The sequence below is a fragment of the Athene cunicularia genome (assembly GCF_003259725.1).
Source record: "Athene cunicularia isolate RWA chromosome 2 unlocalized genomic scaffold, athCun1 chr2_part1, whole genome shotgun sequence".
NCBI classification, from domain to species: Eukaryota; Metazoa; Chordata; class Aves; order Strigiformes; family Strigidae; genus Athene; species Athene cunicularia.
In genome coordinates this window covers 34,778,830-34,795,598 of record NW_020799095.1, presented here as the reverse complement: position 1 = coordinate 34,795,598, position 16,769 = coordinate 34,778,830, and the positions used below count along the sequence as shown (strand labels likewise).

Below are 16,769 nucleotides of genomic sequence, written 5' to 3'. Positions count from 1 at the left end.
CCCCCCAAATACATGTTATTATACTGTAACTAGAGCTGGAGATCAGTGAATCAGTGACATCACCCTATGGTAGTAAGCAGCAAATCATTATTGGTCTGGTTTGGATAAGGACACAAATGCTTGTGAACCCTGCCATTAGCAACAGATTGAAATAAAACAACTGCACTGATGAGAAGTCTCTCATGAGAATAGGTCCTCTGGTTCCTCCACTTTTAATAGTCCATAACTGCTGTAGATTATCCTGTAATCTATAACCTAAACCGTGTATTATGTTGTTATAGCATTTCAAAACTTCAGATTTTGCTGTGAATCTCAGCTAAAATCAGTAAGGGACAAGTCTGGATAAAATGAAAATGTGCTCTGATAAGGGTTCAGTTTGAACAACACTTTACATGTGTCTCACTTTTATCAAAAATAAATGGCCTAGCTTTAAGACCATCATTTTTACTAGAACATATTGTAATAAACCCTGCAGTTTTACCAGTTACATAAAAACAAATATCTGAAAAGGCATAATCCACGAATGCTACTATTTTTGTCTTCTTCCTCACCAAAATCCCAACATTAATAAACCTTTTGACTAAGTAATAGTTTGACTTGAGACCTTACTGAGTCTCAGTATGAAAAAAACATGGTATGAATCTTCAGAGATTATGTGTTCCAGTCTGGTTTTGAGCTCTACAAAAGTACCTACGCAGGTATGTCTTCCCCACATCCCACACACACTCACTGCTTGGGCAAACTGGCTGCTACTTCAACTAGCTATGCTACCAGTGAAGACTGTTACTCTGCTTTCTTAAAAACACCTACACAGGAATGACCTACCAAACCATCTTGCTCCTGAAGTCTTCTCTGAGCAAGTGCAATACAAATTTTGCTTCAATGAAGTAAGATTAAAGGCTTTTTTACAAATGTTAGCAGCTTTTCCCTTTAAGTACACATGCCTCACATATGCAGAATCATGGCACTGAAATGTATTGCTCTTCAAAGCACAGTAATTTATTGCTTTAATTGTTCCCTACTGTTTTAGAAGAAATTGAAAAGGAGAGAATGGTTAGAATTAGGTTGCTAAAGCCAAATCACTGTATCTTACTGTCCTATGTTCTATGGAAACTCTTCTTATTAATACAATTCAGAAAATATTCCCCAGAATGTGCCAGAGAGCCTATTTACTCTCATTTTGCCTTTCATCCAAAGTCCCCCTGCAGTAAATAATCCAACATTAGCAACAAAACTGAATAGATGAGTTAGCGGTAAAATAACTGGCATACTCTATGAAAGTATCCATGGTCCATTCTTCTTTCTCGTCCTCAGCTGAAGTGAGAAGAGTCCCAAGACTCTTACTGATTGAAACAATCAGTTACAAGTGCTAATAGAGGCTGAGAGTTTGAAAAAGTTTGGCTTTTTAATGGGATGAAAATACATGTATAAAACTCCACGTGCTGAAGGTGTTCCTACTTAAACTAAAGAGTGTGGGCCAAATTTTGCTCATTTTTAGAAGAAAAAAAAACTGCTCTAAGTTTGAAGGGGGGAAATCAAGTTCATAAAATTAGCTACAGACTGTTAGTTCAATTTGTAACAAAACTGAAGGTGTTATAAAATTTTGTTGTATTTTTTTATAGGGCCTTTTTGGTTTCTCAATATAAAATAAGGTGGCATAATTAATGTATTTATTATACTGATGAAAAACACAGGTATAACTAAGTTCAAATAGACAGAGAGAGAGAGAGAGAGATAACAGCACATCTGGCCACCATGCAGCATAGTTTTTATGTACCACTCATCTCTGAGGTGTTATTGTCTATGTCCACTGTCTATGGCACACTAGTGACTGTTTTGCACCAAATACTTTTAGTGATTAAAATCTGTGAGATGTGGTATGAAATTTCTATTTGGCTTGCTGAATAATTTTCCACTAAAAGCCTGGTGTAGAAGAGTGACTTCCAGATCACTAAAGGAATGTCTTAGCATACTGCAAACCTATCAAGACCCAACTCAAAGCACATGATATTGTTCCTTTAAGTATGAATTATTATAAGGCTTATAAATTAGCCCATTTTACATATTAAGCACAAGAACAAGAAATACCTTCTTTTCCCATTCTGAAAAATGATGGAAAGTCTGAGGAGAGAGAACTGTCATCAGCTATCTGGACAGAAAATGTAAAGTAAAAAAAAAAACCCAATGATAAAAGAGCTCTGAAAGAACTTTCAGTAGCTACTCTGTAACTGTCCAAACCAGTCATTCAGATTTTGGGTGCAACTCTCCGATAGGCACAATTGCTTTAAAGGCATAAATGGATGTAGATATGAATGGAAGGTAAGAGATGAACATGTAATGTGACCTCAATATGTCATGTGCACAAATGAATTAATCTTTAAATATATCTCCTATTTCTTATCCACATAACCTTTCATCTGGTCTTTGCACGATCTAATCAACCTCCTTAGTTATAGTCTTTGGTGTTTAAAAACCATGATTGTTCCTTTTGTTTGAAATGCCCATCATGTTTTTAGAAAATGAAGGATTTTGGAACATTTAGCTTGGTCATCCAATATACTGGACAAGACTCGTGCCCAATGCCACCAGGCTGTTACAGCTAAGTGTGCACCATGATTGCTCACTTGAGATGCGTTAAGGCCACTGCTCATATTCTGCATTGTCTGATAATGAAGGACAATGATATATGTTCACTGTTTGCGATATGTATCTGCTCTATAGAAAAGGACAGACTCAAGGTTGGTATTACTAATCAAACTTCCTCAGAAGATCTGGGTTAGTATACTTACTAGGTTTTGCTAAGCATGCAGTCGTCTGTGTTGCAAATTATTCTTTCATAATTAAAGCCAGTACATGGCAAAACTGTGTCGAGACAGCGTCTATGACATTTTCTTTAGCTGTGTCATGCCTTGCACAGCACAGCGAATGCAGACTGACCTGCTCCTGCCTGTCCAGCCCCCAGCACAAGTACATTTCTGCCTTAATCCATATTCTCTCTCATTGCCTGCTCTGCAGATGTCTGTACTTTGCCTGACAGCACAGTACTGCAGAGCAAGATACGATGAACTGAAAGCAGCAATCAAAGTCACTTTCCTCCCTTTCAAGATTTGGAAAAGTCATTGGGAGCCTCCTTACACTTGAGTGGGTAGAGGAAGAGAACACCCACAGATGACAAATGGAGTAAAGGCAGTAAGGGCACAACTTCAGGAGAGGTAAGAAAAAAGGAATTCAGAAAAGCAAAGATCATATAAAGAAACATGAAAAATCAAGAAATGTGAAGCTGGATTTCTGAACATGGCTTACACGCCAACTCTTCTTAGAGGCCTTAGGAAAGGACTTCATCCTTACTTCTACAGCAAAGCTTGGACAGCACTGAAATAAAAATACCACATATGCAGCCTTAACTTGCTTTCTTTTGCATATATAGTCTTCGGTTAACTGTATCATTTCTTAAGTGACCAAAGTCATTTAATGCATGTGACCGAGCAATTCCAGCGATAAATCAAGGTTGGTTAGTGAAGAAAACTCTGTAATTTGTTGCAAATGACATTTAGATGTCTAGTGAGTGACAGAAAAGACTGCAGGGAAAAAAAAAGGGGGTCTTGTGCACATGCACAACTGAATACTAACTTTGTGCCTCAAGCTCCTGTGCAAGACAAACTTTGCAGAGATGATCACAGAGAGCATTCCCTTGCTATGTGGGTGCCAACCTAGGCATTTTTGCTGCGATTTGCAGCAGAACTAAGCACACAGGGCTGTATTTGTAGCCAGTGAGACCATACATAACTTGTTATATATAGATTTGACTAAGCTCTGTCACTCAGCCAAAGGCACTGCAAAATAGGCACCAGATTAAATGGACCATATAACCCTAATCTTATTGTGCCCAGCTCTGGCTGTGTAAAATGGGGATAATGCCACCCTGTCACTGCAAGATGACAGCGGAAATAAATTCACCCATATTTGTGAAGAGCTTAAATCCTAAACTGTGAGTTTCCTTCCCGCCATGGTTGGGAAAGGAAAGTGAATTATTTCAGGCTGTCCTGGTTGCTTCTCAGCCCTCCTACCCTGACAGAAATGCCTTTTTCTTGTGTTTCTTCAGGCTGGCCTCTCAGTGGAGATGGCTGTGGGTGAGAGCTGCTGAAAGGAGCTCCCTGGAGCCAGGATACCAACCCCACGCTTGCTTGCACTCTGCTGTCCAAAAGTTATCTGCTAAAAGAAGACAACCCCTGAGGGATTAAAGCCCATTTTCGTGACTCTGTATGATGTCTGACCACACTCATTTGCCTAAAAAGCATCATTGTAGGCCAAGAACAGAGCACCGCTCTCCAGAGACAGCGACATGTTCCACGTCCTTTCCTTACACTAATAAGCGAAAGACCACTACAGTTGTGACTTGACTAAGTTAATCTGGCATTCTGAACTTTGCACTGCTGGCAAAACAGCACTGTTCCAACAGTTACACCATTTTTTCTTCAGGTTTTGGACACAAATTACTGATTACAACTCTACTTACATCCATAACACTGCTACGACTCATCTACTTTTCCATCACACTTCATTTAATCAGACCAATGTCTACATTTTAAATCTCCTTTACTGAAATGAAGTAAACGATAGATCTGGAAGCATGGTTCTTCCATCCATTCATTCACTCAGGGTGCCAGCTGGAGCTGAGCATGCACCATTTTAAAATAGGAAAAAAAATCGTGTCCTCAATTGCTCTTGTGCTGCCAGCCAGCACAGCCTCTTTCTGCCTCGCTGCGTCCAATCTCCCACCTGGAGAGTTGCACCATGTCATAGGAGAAGTTTTTTTCTGCAACGGAAAGGTTTTTCATATATTTCATTGAACTGTGATTAGGCGTGTAAAGTCTTTAGTGTTTAGTTATTCCTAGCAAATTATGAATTACCAGAGGTTTGTGTGTGCCTCTCACCATATCTCAGCATCATTTTAATTAGCTAGGTACAGCAATACAGACACCTATGAGTGGAGAAAGAATTAATGGTGCCAAATCCTGACTTTTTTTTCTACCAGAACTTCCATGGCCTGTGGCTGTGCAAGGCTGAGAAAGAAGAGCAAGGGTCCACAGGCTAGGGGGAAGCACAGCACACACCATCCCCCGCACAGCCACAAGACTGCCTTGCAGGTCCACCCAAAGTAATGCAATGGACATGCTGACCCATGGTCTGTTGGCCCCATGGCTTGAGGGTGACCTAGAGATGGCTTTTGCTGGCAATGGAGATGTATCCACTGATTTGAGTATGAGCAACATGCTTAGGAGTCTCACTGCATGGAACATACAACAGCACTCACGTCTACAATCTCTAGGAACTCCCCTCATTTCTGCATTTCTGTTAGCCCATATACATTTTATTCATTCCCCTACACAGATGAGCTGTCCTGCCTCATTCCTTCCATAGCCCACTGTTGTTACTAAAGTCATCGGGCCACTCTTCTGTCTCCATGTTCCCCATCATCCTCTCCACTTGTGTGTGGGTGAAAGAGGGAAAACAGGATCAGAAAGATCTACCACTTGCATGTGAAAGCAAGCTGAGTGTGGGACCTCTTCTCTCACATCTCAAAGAGGATGCAAGCAAATGCCAATGGCATCCAAAGTACTTGAAGGCTGCAAAGACTTGAAGCAGTACAAGAAGTGGATTCCAAAAAGGGTGGTGAAAAGACAAGAGGAAGTCAGAGCATCTTTCAGCCTCTCCCAAAGCCATCTCCTCCCACAGATGGCTTGCAGAAGCCTCCGAATACAGCATTTACGAATACATAGACATGCGGCTAAGGCAACTCAAATATGGTTTCCTTAGCAGGTAATGCAACTCAAACTGCTCAACCGGGGGGTTCCAGCACCACTTACCATCTTTGTTGCTCTTGCCCATACCTTTTCCAGATCTACCATATCCTAGAGATGAGGGACATCAACTGCACATAGTGTTGGTGATGCAGACTGCGAAAGAGATGTATGTGGTGGTGGGAGAAGTGGGTTACAAGCAGGAAGGGGACGGAGCTGAAGGCTCCTTCCTAAAACAGGATTCTTTTCCTATTTCTGCTGCAAACATTTTATACAGCCGTGGACTTGTAACTTAGAGTAAGCTTTTCACAAGTGATCACTATTTTTACATGATACATTTTCTGAGTATCTAATGTGAGAACTGAAGCCAGATCCTCATCAGTGCTGAATTCTAACAAGTGCCTCCTGGTTGTGCTTTCCACACAGAGGAGGCTATAAACAGTACTCTGAAAAAACAGTCCCTAGATGTCTCAAGACAGACACTCAAAATGGATAGCTACTGTTGACAATTTTGGCTTTAATCTTTGTGCACCAATGCTATGGAGAACATGGCTTAAAAATGCCCATTTGGAAATGAACAGTTCTTTATTCATTGCATTCTCTGAACAACACCCCCCGAACATGGCATAGGGCCATATCAAATGGGGATAACAAAAAGAAATAATAATCACTCATTCACTGAATGCAGCAGAGGGCCTGTAGAAAATTTAATAAAGGGCCTTGTAAGGCTGTATTTTACAATGCTCTAGCTCAAAACTGTACAGGCAGTCTTATGCCCAATCTGTCAGAGCCTGTCCTGGCACCTCACGCCCTCTTTAGATGCAAAGATTATATACGTTAAATATCAACAAATGAACTGTGAGAGGGAGTTCTTTTGGGAACAGTCTGAAATACTCACTTTGTTCCTTTTCTTGGCTGAGGGCATGCAGTAATCATGATGCAGCCTCATGTTTGAAATCCTCTTGATGCCCAAGACCCAAAGCATGACCCACTGATTAGTGGGCTCTGGCAGCAGCTCAGGCCAGCTGCGTGGGAGCAGCACAGCTCCTGTCCGTCAGGAATCAATCAGGTGCTGGGGAAAAATACCTCCCTGTGCTTAGTTAATACCTGTCATTCACTTCTGCTTTAAATAAGGTGTTGAAAAACACACACAGAATGCATGGGGGGATTTTTTTAAAGCTACAGTTCAAGTCCTATCCATGCTGGGTGAAACCTGGTTGAAGTCAGGACCATCCACCTGCCAACAGTTCACATCTGCTTCTTTTTTTGGGCTTGTGCATGCATGTTTATCTCTCTGCCTGCCTTTCTCTCCTGCCTGGAGCTTTGTTCATCAGACTTACTATTTTGCCTTTTTTTCAGTTTCTGGGAAGTTGTTTTTAAATCCTGTGCTGATATCTGTTTCACTTAAAGGATTCTTCCCTCACGATAAAGAAAAATAGTTTGATTTGTGACACTGTGAGCCCTTAGATAGCAAAAGTTTATCGCTTGTGTTTTTTTTTCTAACTTGAAATCTGGCTGTGACAGGTAGAGGTATAGAATATATTCCAGCAATAGGAAAAAGTCTTTGTGGGTGAACGTTTTCAAGCCCTCAGGTCTTTCTCTAAAATCTCAGACTGTAAGCGTGCCATGGCTCGTCAATGAGACAGACGCCCCAACATTGAAAGTGATGTGTACCAAGAAAATAAAAGAATCTAGGCAAGTAACAAATAAGATACCCACAAGTATCCAACCTCAAGGAAAATGCATATTAACTTACATTATGTTATGTAGATAAAATAAGATTTACTGAATGCTAATTTTTCCCATCAGCATATCACAGAGTACAGAGGCAATGCTAGAAATGGTGACAACCTTTCTAAGTCCCTGCTTCTCTCACAGACATCATCCTCTTAAACTTAATGGAAATGTAAATATAAAACATTCACTGCAATAAAAGTCTCCAGAGATAGAGCCTAAGTAGCATGATTAGTATGGAAAATGCTTCATAAATCCAAACTCCAATAATCTCGGGTAGCATAAAGGATTCATCTCATTATGACTTTCTAACAGCCTTGTTAATTCTCAATTCACTAATCTGTGACCTTGAAAATTCCCTCTCTGCATTTCAGTAAAGCACTGATAGCTGAGTGAAACAGGGATGTATTCCAGCAAGGGCTACAGGTGACAGAATATGTTTCAAAACACTCACTAGTTTTACATAAAATACTGGGCCTGACTAAATTAAATGAAATAACCAAATTTTCATAGATTATCATTCAGAATTTTTATTTTATCATTTTAAATCAAATACCATAATCTATCAATTAGTTTGTCCCATGGAATCTTTTGCAAGGCTGCTCCCAGTCAATTATAGGAATAAAAGGGGTTCTGCTTTTCTTGGTTATTTCTCCTGATGTTATCTCTGAGATGAATTATCTGATTTTGGAACTGATTCCTACTGGCTATAAGCTTTTCAGACTGCTATTAACAATAAAAATCTTCAAGTGCATATACACACCCATACACAGACACACATATATAAAAAAAAATATATATAGACACACACTTGTTAGTACAGACTTGTAGGTGTATATCTCCCGCTATCACTAATGTGGCTGCATAGTTTACTGAAGACTTGCACAAACATAACTTGGCTTATAACGTAGTTTGGGTAAGAAGGCAAAATGACAGAACATAAGAAATTCTGCCCAATTTCATTCAGGTTCAAGAGCTGGCTTTGCCTGTACTGCTTTGGAGTATATTTTGAAAAAAACATTTAAAACCCCTCTAAATGTAAATATGCCTTAAATAATTATCCTGCTTTTTCCAACACTAGGCAGACAGCAGCTTATGCTATTTCTTACCAAAAAGGGACTATTGATCATAATTAGGTATTAAAATCTGAATTATTAACCGCTACACTATCACAGCTACAAAATTCAGAGAATGAAAACATTTGTTTGCCATTATGCAACAACCATCACTATTGAAGTTTTAATAAAACTACACTGTATTACTGGCTGTGAAATGTAGTAGTTTTGATGCAAAATGCGTTAGTGCAGATGACATCATCAAGTGTTCCAAATTTAATTATTTTTTGTTATTAATTTTACAACATGTCTGTTGATAGTCATATTCCATTACTGCAAAGTATAGTTATATTTTATCAGTATACCTCTCCAAAAGGGCCCAAGTCGAGATGCATTTCAAAACATGCTCCTTTATACTCCCCTCTGTGTGGTTTACCAGTGAGCATATTGACACATGGGGTACCACTGTGACTGACTGCGTCTGAGATCCCAAACAAAGGAGAGAAGAAGAGAGCACAGGGGCACCTTAGAGCCACTGAAAGTCCTTGATGAAGCTGGCAGAAGTGTTTTGCTCTTTAAAATTGCTGTGCATTACCATGCAGTGGCTTTCTGTACACCACTTTCAGAGAAAACACTCATACCCCCAGGCTGCTTCTATCCATCTCATCTGCACTCTCACGTGGAGGAGCCACCATTACCTCTCCCTAATCCTCAGCAGCAGAGCTCTGTCAGTGCAATATCCATGAAGGAAGCAGGTAAAGGGCAGAAAGGTAAGAATTTATATCAGATTTCAAAACACTAGTGTATTTGACATAGCTGTTGGCACACCTGGGCTGTACTAGAAACAATGGCTCTAGGTGTGCAGAAGCACCAAAGCTGTCTGACCATCAGAAGGAAGCACATTATACTGTATAACTGAACCCTGGCATGGGGAGTCCACTGTTTGTTATAAAATTACAGAAACAAAAATGAGTCCTTTTTCTCCTTGATAACAGTTCTGCAGCGTGTCATGTTTTAGCTCCTGCCTATCCCAAGCACTGAGAGCACATCTTACAAATACATTAAGTAGGGACATTTGATGTGCATTTCCTATTCCCATTACTTTGATATTAATCTCTGCAAGGTTATGAATGAGTGGTCATGCAAGTTCTTTGCCCCCTCACACATGAGAGGTCTGCCCAGTTCTGTGGAGCAGAAGCAAGAAGCCTTCGTTAATCTAGCCACAATTTCTCACTTCAGTAGTGTAGAAGAGCTAGATACGTTCCACATTCAAAGATGAAATTTCTTGAGCACCCATCACTTTTTTACTCCAGTCCAAGTTACAAACCTTTGAAAGTCATAAAAGTGTCAGTATATTTTAATTATGCTTTACGTCTCAGCCCATTTAAAAAACACAGATGCCAGTATTTTATTTCCCTATAAGTTTTTCACATGGTATTAGGCAGTCTGTCAAAACTTTAGGATATTCTAAAAGAAGAAAAATGAAAGGCAACCAAGCTTCATTTTAGAAATTAAAGATAAACTAGAAAAGTAACATACCAACAGCCATCATGTAATCCCAGCGGTCTATGAGGCACATATTGAAGATCAGGTGGTCAGATGTTTGCCCTTGTCCAATGAGTGGAATGTTTCGCTCCAAATTTTGGGTTATTGCAGAAGTCCAGCCAACGAGAAACCAAAAGACTATCAGTAGAATAACAGCCAGCATCCTCATCACTCGCCCACCTGTCATGTATGGAATACGCTGAGCAGTTCGGGACAGGAATACCTTCAAAACCCTGAAAAATTCAGACAGTGCAGAATTCAGAAGAACACTAGCAGTGTCACAGGAATTAGATTTTCATTTTATTTCATTACCATATTATTTTAAAAAATTATCAACATTCTTTCCCCTGACGGTATGCACAAGACTGAAATTTGAAACATTATTAATTTCATATTCATCGTATTTAAATGCAATTGATTGCCGCCCAGAGAGTGCTATGCAGCAATAATAGAAAATATCAGCTATGCTTATGTTAGAGATATGCATTCACATGCTGTGTTGTCAAGCTGGCTTGTACCTTCCAGCTCTCAGAGGAAGACTTCTGGTTTTGAAAAAGGGAAGGTCATTTCCATAACATAACAACCACATGTGAGATTTCATTTTGATGCTGTCTGTCTGTTTATCCCCAATCATGCTACTTCCAGAGAGAAAGTTAGCACTTCTCAGATAATTTTCCCATTGGGTTTGATCCTTCTGAGACAGTAACCTACTCCTTGGAGAAAAAAAATCAAGGAAGGCACTTTATGTTAATTAAGTTGTTTCTGACTTGTTTAGATGCAACAACACGTTTTTTGAGCTGGGAGAGAACCGTCACAAGAACAGCCATATGTCAGGGACATATACCATGTAACAGCCTCTGAATATGTAACACTCACTTTAAAAATATTTGCACTTACTGTTAGGTTAGGTTTAGTCCTGCCAAGAACTGTTCAAGGAAATATCACCTGCATTTTCTACCCATCACCACCTGCTAAGGCAGAAAAAGGCACTGTTGGGAGCATGAGGACAACCAAAATTTGAGGAAATTACCTCAGGAAGAGGGAGTAGTTTGACTCTTCACATAGCACAGAATATCTCTTTGTGTTGCCTGCAGCACGGGATCTGTCAGAAGCACCTAACCTTCTCCTAGTGTTTTCCTATGAGAAAAGGAGGCTGCAGGGGCTGCCACTGCAGTGCTCCTGCCTTGACCCTGACAAGCTACCAAGGCTGGGCAGTGAGGAAAGGCTATCATAAAAGTCTTCATGTACCCAACCCTTTAGAAGAGGATGGGCTGAAGTTTAAAGGCTGTTTTAGTAAGATTGGGGTGAGGAGCCTTTCACAGTGAAGAGGTGAGCTGTTCCAGTGATTTTGTCCTCAAAACCATGGTGGTTTCGCATTTCTGATTATGAGCATGTCCAGTGAATACTCTTGATATTTATGAAGGGACAAATTATCACAGGTTTCGGGAACTTGAATTTTTTCAGAAAGTTGAGTTTTTAAATGCCCTTGTCAGTTCTCAAGTCTTGCTAGTGTACTAAGCAGCAAGACACCTCCCAAGCTGTTCCACAGCCAGGCTCACCTTTTCAGAAAAAAAAAAAAAATTAAAAAAAAAAAATCACACTCCAGATTAATATTTATGCTTATATTTGTCTAAGAGAAGGCAGAGGCAACTGGCATTGCCTCTCAAACAAATAATAGAGCAGTGTCTTTTAAGGCAGAAGCACAAAAACTTTTCCACATCCATAAAAATGAATCATCGTTTGACTACAAACACATCCTTCACAGTGTGCATTAGGTGAAGTCAGAGATCTGAATATGTTCAACATTATTCAGCTGTTTCCCTCCCAACAGTTACTCCACAGGGAGTCACAGTTTTTGATCTTTCCATGTTTGATGGATGTTCTGCTCTCCTTTTACAGATGCTAAGTGTTTTATGTTGGAAGCAGCTTCCCAAAGACTTCAGGCAGGATAGACAGAAAGCTCCATAGAGGCAAGGCAGGTGACTTCCCTCTGCATTGCTCAGCCTCAGCACTACTGTTCCAGGGCAGCACTGGTAAATCCTTGTTTTTAGAACACTAAAAATAAGTAAGCAAGGGCTTTCCTCCTCCCTGTTATGAATGCTGTTCAATACTTAGCTTCTTTGAAGGGAAGGAAAAGGTATTTCCGGTTTTGTAGTGAACTGGAAAACACCATCTTTTCACAGCTATGCTTTGCCTTTTGAGAAAAATCTCATCATACATGTTTATGGAGGTTTAAGAATTAGAGAAATCATATGAACCAGCTAAGAACCATTAGAAACTTTTTTTCTTCTTTGTATTTTGGTCCTCCAAAGTCAATTCTTGGGTGATTCTACTGAAAGCCAACATGTGAGCCTTTTCTAGATGTAAGAAGGCAGGACCCACTACAGTTTTTCCTATACTAGTGCACTAACTGATGATTGTGAGACAGCTTTCTAAGGTGGGCAACTGTTGCACTATCGATCTAAGTACAGTAAAAAAAAACCCACCACATTTTGCAGTACAGTAGTCATAACCCCTTCTTTTTTTCTCATCTTTTTCACAAATAGAAATGTCCACCACCACCACTATTTCTTCCTTGGACCTACAGGCCTACAGGTAATCCAACCTTTACACTTTTGTTTTCAAAAATTCTTTTTTCTGAGAAGCTATAAGGAAAGCTGAGTTATATTTGCAGTGTTGAAAATCTCCTTTCCAGAGGCTGTAGCATAAAGTACTCAACCAAAACGCAAGCTCCAGAGTTGCAACGTGAATCCAAACCCGCACTGCATACCACCTCAATACTGGTCGATGAGCTCTGTCTCTTCTCATCTCCTACGTATTATTGCGCATGTATCAAAGCAGAGAGAAGTGCCCTGGAGTTTCCCCTCCCAAGAGCATGCCTACTCACCAGGCTGGAGGATCATTCTCCTTCCTGTACCTCTGACTCATATACTATCAAACTTTACCATAGAAAGTTGAATCACTGCAGTATGAGACCAAATTGCCTTAGCAAACATGTATTGTCTGATGACTGGTACCCTCCATCAGAAAAATGGGGAGTTCTTGATTGAAGTCTCTGCCCTGAATTCTGGGTAGACAATGCTCAGTTCCCTTTTTCCACACTGTTCTATATCTATATATGGGGTTGAACTAGCTATTGAACAAATTAGTGAGACTTCTCACAGGGGAGTAAGGAGTGGAGTTGGTGGGTTGCATCTATACTGGGAAATTAAATATGCCCAGGGTTGTCCCCGGCACTGATGCCAACTGACACAGAACAGCCAGCATCCATAATATTACCCTCCAACCCAGGATGGCTGCATGCAAACTGCCCACTGCAATGGCCTGTGCCAGCTCCTGAATCACACTGGGAAACAGCTTGGGAGCAGTCAGGCTAGCACGGGTCAAGGGCAGGCAAGGGACCACTAAAACAATTTGTCAGGACAGAGGATGGAGTTCCAGCAACCAGGAATGTTCTCTGATGCTGCTTTTATGAATACAGATGTAGCCCCGGATTCAAATCCCTGAGCAAATTAATGTTTAATTATGAGTATCAAGTAAGGCAATGTCAGCTGGAAAGACTCCTCCTCCTCCAGTCCTGTCTACCCCCAAAATGCCCTGGTAGAAGTTTAGGGCACTGTTTGAGACATATGGCGTCTGATCTAAGGCAGAAGAAGCAACTTAACCATCTTCCTCAGCATCTTGTAGCTCTTTTCCCAGCTAAAACCATTCAGCATATGCAATCTCTTTTATGTGCCATTGTTGGATAATCAAACCATCATTTTCAGTGACATGTCATAAGCTCTGTTTACAGGCAGATCAGACAGAACATTGCAATGTGCTCTATCTGCTTTGCTGGAAGACACAGCTGCCTTCATGCAAAGCTTTGACCTACAGATAGCTACAGGCAGCGTTAAAGCTGATATGCAACAGCCATCCTTTTTACAGAGTAAACTCACAGCACAGTTCAGGCTGAATGAACTGCTTGGAGACCACTGCAGGTAACTCCCAACTCTGCCAGCCGCATGGCCAAGTCTGGGAAGAATTAAGCTATATGGTCTGAGGGTTTTTTGGAGGGCCTGGCTCCATATAAGTGAACAAGGAGAGGGCTTGGTTGCACAAACGGAGAGCTGAGAGCCAAGGGAAGCCCAGCAGCTGGGAAGAGAAGCGATGCTGCAAGTGGACCTGAAGCAGAGGGACAGTGTGCTGGTTCACAAGACTGGCTGGGATCACCAGCTTGGAAACAGCAAGGAACGCACACGGCTGCTGCTGTAGAAGTTACATCCTGAGATGTAATGTGTAACCTTAGAAAATAAATCAAACCATACTAAATTTTCATGTCATATCAATAATCTGTCCTGTGAACAGAAAACATGGTCCCCAACTATGAGCTGACTGCATAAGCATCAGGAACAACAGGTGAAGGATCCTACTTGGACAGCAACGACCTGGCACAGTTTATTTTTTATCTCTACAATCTGTCATTTTGTGGCTTTACTGAGTCATCCTGTCAAACTGTTCTGTTTCAGACTGATGATTTTTATTGTGATACAAAAGCTACATCAGAAAGATAACAGGTCAAGCTCTTATAAAGTACGCTGCCCTCCCTGCCCTCTCTCCCCTGGTGCAGGGATTATGTCTTGCCTGCTTTTTCTGGAGTAACATGTCACTAGTTACTTCAAGTTTGTAAACTGATATGATTCTACTAAAAGCAAAGAGGTACTGATGGCACATGTATGGCACCATATCAATATAAAAGAGAGCCTACACTTCACACTTGACACACAGGCACACACACATACCCAAATACTGTGTGCAGACTTTATTTCCACATCAGGAAAGATGACTGAAGAAAGAACATCAGCACTTAAGGGCCAAGACCTCACAAATCACATTTAGATGCACTCTTACCACCAGTTACTGGCTCTCAGCTGGAAAGGATAAAACCCAACTGAGAGAGAGAAATGAATAGCCTTTTAAACCACATCCCAGATGAAAGTCTCCAAGTTAGTTATTGTCTACTTCTGAAGTAATATCTCAAGATCTCAGCATAGAACAGACATGAAGTCCAACACTTCAGAAGATACTCGCTGAAACTGGAATGATTTTTTGCTTTATTGAGTCTGACCATATTGAACCCGAGCAACCTGGGCTGAGAGCTATGCTACGTCAACAGCATGACAACTGCATGGCAAGACCTGAGTTATATGCATCATGTCCTGTCCAGTGAAAAGGTACAACAGCTAGAAAAATAAGTTCTCACCATTATTTGGGTGTATGAATACTTCTGAGATTTCCCATCCTGTGTGTAGCCAGGAAACTTGGCTACATATCACAGACAGCCATCTCAACTCCTTCAGACCACAATTGCAATAAATCCAAGTGTAGATAATAGGATCTCCCAGATTTTCCATTTCAGGAAAGAATTTTGTAATAGCGAATACACTGTCAAGAAGACTATTGCCATGAAAGGCAACAAATTCTTAGAAGAATTGACTAACCCTTCCAAATGCACTGGATTTTGTTATGGTAACAGCACAAACTGGCTTAAGGCTAGTCTGCATAGTGAGACCACCTAATGGTATCATAAACTTGTTAGATAGTTACAAAGTAAACCCTATGTACAAATGGTACAGGAAACACAGGGAGGGAGATGGTGCTGTAGGATTGTTTCCTCTGTACTGGAAGTGTGCCTGGCCCCAAATCCTCACCTGGGGGTTTGTGGTTAATAAATGGCAATATTCATATCTGAGGATATCCTGATGGTACATCTACAAATATACCAACCAGATAATCTTGTGTACTGAATGATCAGGAAAACAGTGGTGTCCTTTCTCCTTAACAAATTATATTTACTTTTAAAAATGTGATTTTGAAAGTATAGTTTCCTTGACATCTTCCGTAGAGTTTGAAAGTGACTTCCTATTGTGGAAAAGTAATGTAATACAAATTTACTAGATGTATGGCTGGAAAAACAAGCTGTGAAGATGAGTTTAAAAATATATTTTACCTCAGTGCCTAGTAAAAACTACCATTAGTAAGCAAAGACACATGGATCATGTCTTAATGCTGACCTGATCCGTACAGCAGTTTCCCAGATTAGTTTTAATACTACGTGTATAAAGGTAATTCTACAGTGCTTAAATGAAGGTTCCCCTTCTGGGTCAGTGTATAGGAGATAAACTATGCTGCCATAATTTCCAAGAGTTTGAGCAGACTGGGGAAGGAGGGAGGGAAATCACATGCCATTCAAGGGAAGGCTCTGGGTATCAGGACGCAACAGCAGTCCAACAGGTTTCCCACCACAGTCAGAACCACTCACTCAGTTCCATGTGAACAGCACTGGACTCTCTGTCTCATGCATATTTAATAACACAGAAAGAGTCTAAAAATATGACTCGCTTTGATGAAAATGTATTGATTTGAAGTAGCTTTTGTCTGTCAATGTGTAGGTAAGCCTGGAATGAGCAAACAAAATGATTTCTTATTTCTTTAAATGTAACCTAGATTCTGATATTTTTCCATGCTATGTATATGCTTTATTTTTTCCTTTTACCTGCAAGTCTAAATTCCCACCTGAGAAAAGCTCAATTTCCTTGTGGACTACAGATCAAAAAGCTTTCTCTCCCTGCAGTCAGTTCCAAGAACTGTAGCT

The 16,769-nt window shown here is 40.5% G+C and overlaps 1 protein-coding gene across 2 annotated transcripts in view; it reads right to left on the bottom strand.

The window, feature by feature from the left end:
- The window catches only part of GPR158 (G protein-coupled receptor 158), a 206,231-nt gene that overhangs the window by 14,074 nt on the left and 175,388 nt on the right, over window positions 1-16,769 (bottom strand). For both annotated transcript variants that reach the window (XM_026842789.1, XM_026842788.1), the window contains exon 7: window positions 10,130-10,368. In XM_026842789.1, the coding sequence (XP_026698590.1) occupies window positions 10,130-10,368 (239 nt within the window). The remainder of the gene's footprint in view (window positions 1-10,129; window positions 10,369-16,769) is intronic.